This window comes from Bemisia tabaci, chromosome 4, assembly GCF_918797505.1.
Source record: "Bemisia tabaci chromosome 4, PGI_BMITA_v3".
NCBI classification, from domain to species: Eukaryota; Metazoa; Arthropoda; class Insecta; order Hemiptera; family Aleyrodidae; genus Bemisia; species Bemisia tabaci.
In genome coordinates this window covers 25,549,299-25,554,981 of record NC_092796.1, presented here as the reverse complement: position 1 = coordinate 25,554,981, position 5,683 = coordinate 25,549,299, and the positions used below count along the sequence as shown (strand labels likewise).

At 35.1% G+C, this 5,683-nt stretch overlaps 1 protein-coding gene across 6 annotated transcripts in view; it reads left to right on the top strand.

Annotated features, from left to right (window-relative positions):
* The first annotated feature begins 1,377 nt into the window (after window positions 1-1,377).
* The window catches only part of unc79 (UNC-79 domain-containing protein), a 45,286-nt gene continuing 40,980 nt past the window's right edge, over window positions 1,378-5,683 (top strand). For 3 of the 6 annotated variants that reach the window (XM_019045176.2, XM_019045175.2, XM_019045174.2), the window contains exons 1-5: window positions 1,379-1,837; window positions 2,908-3,027; window positions 4,046-4,207; window positions 4,786-4,956; window positions 5,467-5,556. In XM_019045176.2, coding sequence (XP_018900721.2) covers window positions 1,816-1,837; window positions 2,908-3,027; window positions 4,046-4,207; window positions 4,786-4,956; window positions 5,467-5,556 — 565 coding nt within the window. In that variant the 5' untranslated portion in view covers window positions 1,379-1,815. Of the gene's footprint in view, window positions 1,838-2,907; window positions 3,028-4,045; window positions 4,208-4,785; window positions 4,957-5,440; window positions 5,557-5,683 lie in introns of those variants that run through there. The other 3 variants (XM_019045173.2, XM_019045172.2, XM_019045177.2) reach the window with 2 other exon arrangements.

Genomic DNA, 5,683 nt, shown 5'->3' with positions numbered 1-5,683 from the left:
TTTCTTTTTTGTTTTTTCTTCGAACTTTTTCAAGAACCTCCCCTTTTAGCCCCTGACGTTAATCATCATGAGTAAAGCCTATTTCTTGCACATTTTGTTCATTGAAGAAAATCAAACGTAGATTATCTTTCAATCTGTTTTAAAGAAATTAGCAGGGCTCAGTGCAAGCTAATAAAGGATATAACAAAGCTGGGGTACAATGGGGGGTGGGGGCTGCATTGTGAAGCAAGAATCCAGGCTCAAGGCAGTAGTTTATTGAATAAATTCAGTGATTTTTGCAGAGGTGGACTGGGACTGAAAAATTAACCAGGAATATCGGCCCCTCAGTACTTGGACCTACTCACTTTGGTTGTTTTTTGCTGTATGAGAAGACAATCCGATCCAAAAGTAACCTTATTATTGATTGGTCCACTTGGGTTTTTTTTGTTCCTCCTGCCTGTCTGTTACCTCTGACTTTTTCATCCTTAGCGAAGAAATAATACAATTTTGGGTTTCATTGATTCAATATTTACACCTAATACTTGACATTCATTATTAATTGTACACCTTTATAATAAAAAAGGAGATGAGTAGAGGAAATCCAGACAGAGCAGGAAGAAGCTGGAAAAGAATTGCGTCGAACAAAGAAGCTTTCTGGTACAACTTGGAACTAAAAATCAACGAACTACAAGCTCAACCAAGCCAAACTCCTCAAACTAACCTCTCCAATAGAGAGAGGCCTTGCCCCTAGTAGATGAAATGGGCTATTATTATTATTAATACTTTCACAATGTTTGCTTCTGAGCTAGCTAAGCTTCGTTAAAGCTGTCCAAGATACAAAGCTGTCATAATTGTGGGGCTTAGAGGACAAAGCGCATAAGTGCAGTTTTTGAAAAAATTGAGATATTAATGATTTCAAGTAAAGCTAGTCTTGATGCATGTTCTGTGAAAAATTCGTTCCCAAATTCCGATTTCTACGCATCAAAAAGTTAGTTTGAATTTTCTTTCCGCCATGAGGATCCATGTAATTTTGAAACTTCAAACACATATTTCTGGAAATAGGAAAAACTGCCATTATGCGTGTTGTCCCTCAAGCCCTTCAACTGTCAAATAAAATCAAGATCAAGCAGGACCTTTCAAACGAAACAAATTGAAGCAATAATGAAGCATGAAGCAGACAAGTTAGGTCCGTATAATATGTGGTACTCTTACACCCAGCTGGAAAATAATTTAAATTTCCGCGGCACTCGTAGAGTTATGAAATAATACACTAGGAGCAGCACCATCAAATTCTCAGTGCGCGCGCATTTGCCAATTCGAAATACGTTCGTTGATTGGCTCCAATCCACGGCCGAGGTCGATAATAGTCAAAATTTTCAAAATCCTGCAAACAATCCTCGGCGTTGCACAAATGGTGCAGATTTCTTTAATAAATTACCGTAATTAACTCGTTCATTAATGCATATTGTATTCGTGAACATCAAGAAAAAAAATTTGAAAAAATTTGACTCGAAAGTTTTGTGAAAAAAATAGGTTTTATTGTTCGTTAGGCGATGAAGGATTTGCACAATTTTTACAACATCCAATTTCATGTAAGACATTTTTCTTATCAGTAGGCGGAGAAAACTCGGGACAACAATGTGATAACCTACGAAAATACGAAGTTTCAATCTTGTTTACCAATGTTTGCCATTACCACTGTTATGTTTATGCACCATTTCTCATTCATTCGCTCGCGCGAGAGAACTATTGATAACGTGAATTATGACAACTATTGCATCCGATAATAATTTCCCTCTATAACTTACTCTAGCTTTCAAGTATCACGAATTCACGATGGCTACTAGAGCTGCAGCATGTAAGTTACTAATATATCTTCAAATCAGTAGCTCATTAAGAAGTCAAATTCTTTTTTAAGATCATTTTTTCATACTATCCTGCGCTGGTCATGAAACTGCGAAACCACTCATCTCCATCAGCGACGTAGCAAATCTCCTGTCACCATTTACTTATTGAAAAGAGGCTCGACTGTAAATTTTGCGTCCAAATTTTATCTGGTTTTTCTATGTCCTCTCAACTATACTTTCCTAAAATTTCACGTCATAATCCCTAGCAGTGCTCTCTTTAAAGAATGAAGTATGAGCTGAAGTTTCCAAAGACTGCGATTGAGATCCGTGGTTTTGGTAGTTTTACACCATCAATATCTGGCAAAGCTTGTTGATAATCCTTTGGGAGATAATCATCTATGAACTACATCTTCTTGTATGTTACCAAATAGAAATGAACTTCAGTCCAAGGCGCGCAGTTTTAAACTGTGATAGGAGATTGTCTGATATCAGTTTTACGTAAATAGTAAATGCAAGAAGCTACACTGTGGATCTTCTTTTGCAGTCTATAAGTGTGTAATATCATCTGGCGTCGACTCTACAGTTCCTCATTTAAGTGAAGCTTGGTTAAACAGAACCTGCTTGCAATGGAGAACTGCTCTTAACGGAAAGTTTCCAGGTCTCGGAGATTTTCTGCTGAAAGCATTTGTATCATAATTGACATGTTCATATAACGGAATTGGGAAGTAGAAAATATTTCCTGAGTAAGGAGGAAATTCATTTATAGATGGGAAATATATTAAATTGAGAAACCAGATGAAAGCTTGTGTCAAACTGATTCCAGTTTCATCTCAATTTGCTGTGCGGCAATATGATTTTACTGTAGTAATCTGAATGTGAACTAACAGGTGCTCTCTATGGTTTTATTAACATTGTCATACCTCTAACCTGAATTGCAGCCTGTTTGGATTGTATTCTATGGTAACAGTAAGCATTATAGTTGTTATTATTATCACTACGGAGGTAATTAATGCTCAAACTAAGAATTCTTGTCATGTTTTGATTCAAAATCCTCCTTTTCAATATTGTGCTCTTACATCAGTTACAGCTAAAGTACGCAACTTGCATGACCATCAGTTGCGGCTTCTCCACAGCATTGTTCCAGTACCCAGTGGCTGCGATGTGGCTAACACCTTGAAGTACTTTACAACAACTTTATTAAGTGAGTTTTCTCTTTGTCAGCCTCATTAATTTTAAGTCATTGTCTTCAGTACTTAATTGAGTAATTAAGTAATCAAGTTTCTGAAGATCCTAAGCCTTAAAATTTCATAACTTAATTTTTTTTCCCTATTAGCAATGGCAGTTAAATTTTGTTTAAAAAAAAAAAAAAAAAAACTCTTAAAAAATGGTTAAAATTTACAGAGAAGGGGGAGACCCTTTCTTGAAATTTTTTTCTGTAAAATGTATGAGAAGTAGAATTTAAGTGAAAACAGTGGTAAAAAACTCTTTCAAAAAACATGAATTCTTAAAATAAGTTTTTAAAGTGGAATGTGTGTCAAAAAAGTGTTTAAAAACTAGTGTATTATTCTTAAGAGTTTTTCAAGAGTGAGAGTTTTTTAAAACAATTATTGTACTTAAATTTGACCTCTCGTAGATTTTATTTAAAATAAATCCTAAACAGAGTTTCCTTCTTCGTGAATTTCAGCAGTTTTATAAGAGTTTTTTTAATCAAAATGTACAAGTTTTTAAGAGATCTTCTACAGTCCCTGCTACCATATTTATATTTTTGCCTTATATAAAAAGTACCGTGATCCTGTAATGTTGAAAAATAGGAAAGCATTTTTAACTGCTCCAAAATATTCTCTGTATTATCCAAAATCTCTCATTTTTACCATTAATCATTTACAGAATGAGCCGGAATACTATGGTTGCTAGCCAATCATGTCATCTGAAAAATTAGTGCAGCCCTGATTCCCATTATGTCTTTTGCTTTTTACATGTTTTCATGATCCATGGCAAGCTTATCAAAAAGCTTTATGACCGCAGAATGACTGTGAATGGCCTCTAAAACTTTGAATTTTCAGCCAAGATTCCTCGCGAGATTTTAGGACTTTTCTCACTCAGTAAAAAGAATATCATTCAATTCGTTATCACGAAACTGAAAGTAAAAAAATTCTTGTCTTGCAAAACTTAATCGCCAGCCAATTCATGCTAACTGTCCTCTTTGTGTCTTTTTTCAGCTGTGATGAAAGATGTTCCCAAGTCTCCTCTTGTGATGTTGAAGCATCCAGAAGAAGATGCTGCAAGAATGGCACTGTTTCCCAGTTTAGATTATAAAGGCCTTTATAATGCCGTTGTACAGCTCATAGATGTCGCTCCCCTCGTTCAGTTTGGTTTACAAGGTTTGTTTGAAAATTTATGTTGATTATACACTGAAAATTTATCTTGTCATGACTGTGTTGGTTTGTACATGACTGTGTTGGTCTGTACATGACTGTGATGGTCAGTTGTGCCATCACAGAATTGCACAGCCATTGTTTGATCTCTGGCATCTAGAAAAAAATATGAGGGTTGTCCAGAAAGTAAGTTTACCTTTTTAATATCTCCTAAATTAAGATAGATACAGAAAATATGTAAAAAGCGTTAAAAAGCCACTACTCTCAGCTTTCTAATGCGCTGTAGATTTTTAAATTTGGTACAATAGAACTCTAGAAAAGTGGATTTTTCTGAACCCACCTCCTCTCCATACGGGTTCAAAATATCACGGAGCGCTATCAGCGAGTGAGTCGCTGTGAGTTCTGTATCTATCGCTTATCGCAAAAAAAGTCATTTTTCTATTATCCTTATAGTCGAAACTACCTCACAATGAAGCAATTTTTTTTGATATTACATTTTCATATTTGACTCAAGTTTTTACCTGAGTTATTTACATTTTCACTTTCAAATAAATTTAACTTTTCAATGATTGTTCTTCTTTCAGCCATGGGTGAAGCAACATTACATTGCCTTGGTTGCATCATGCCATTTTTGGAGCGTGATCAAATAGATTCCCTGCCTTATGTGACTAGCTTAACAATGGCCGTTTTTCCGCGAGCCCTCCATCAGAAAATTGTCAACGCTCTTTGTTTCTATGTACTTCCTTTTACCATAGGTAGCTTTATTCCATACTCTACAAAAATTTTAAATGAAATTTATATTTTATCAAAATTATATATTCTTGATTTTTGAGTTTGAGTTTCTCAATTTTCCAATTTTCTTTATTTCTTTAAGTGTTCTCATTTAAATAACTGTGTCTGGAAAAGGGGGCAAAATATAACTGTTGCTGAAACTTAGCCAAAAAATTTAATCCTGAAGAAAAGGGGTCTTTCATAACTCCAATATTGAGTCATCATAGCAACTTTGGTACTTGAAACTTGAAACAGGAAGGGCAGGAACCCTCAAATCATGTGAATCGTTTTGTAATCTTGATTGAAAGAAATTTTGACAGTCAGGAAGTACAGCTCTGACTCTGTCCAATATTTTTATTTTTTTTTCTTTTCATTTAAAACTCATTTTGTTTGAATTATTTTTTAATTTTTTTTAATATGCTCTTCGACTTAATATTAATGTTCCTCTTGGAAATTTTTGAAATTCAGGGTGAAATGATATGTGTTACATGCAGCAAGGATAGCGGGAGAAGAGAAGGAAGGCTATATAAGTCAGTCGTTAGCGGCTGTCATTATGATGGTTTTCCAGTATTCTGAGGACATGGGTAAGACCTTACACCAGTGCTTCATCAACCTTTCTCCAAAGCAAGTTTAGATTATTAGCAAAATTAGCTCAAAAGGAAGTGAAGCTGCGGTCAACCATCCCCATCACTACATCCAACTCACTTGTGT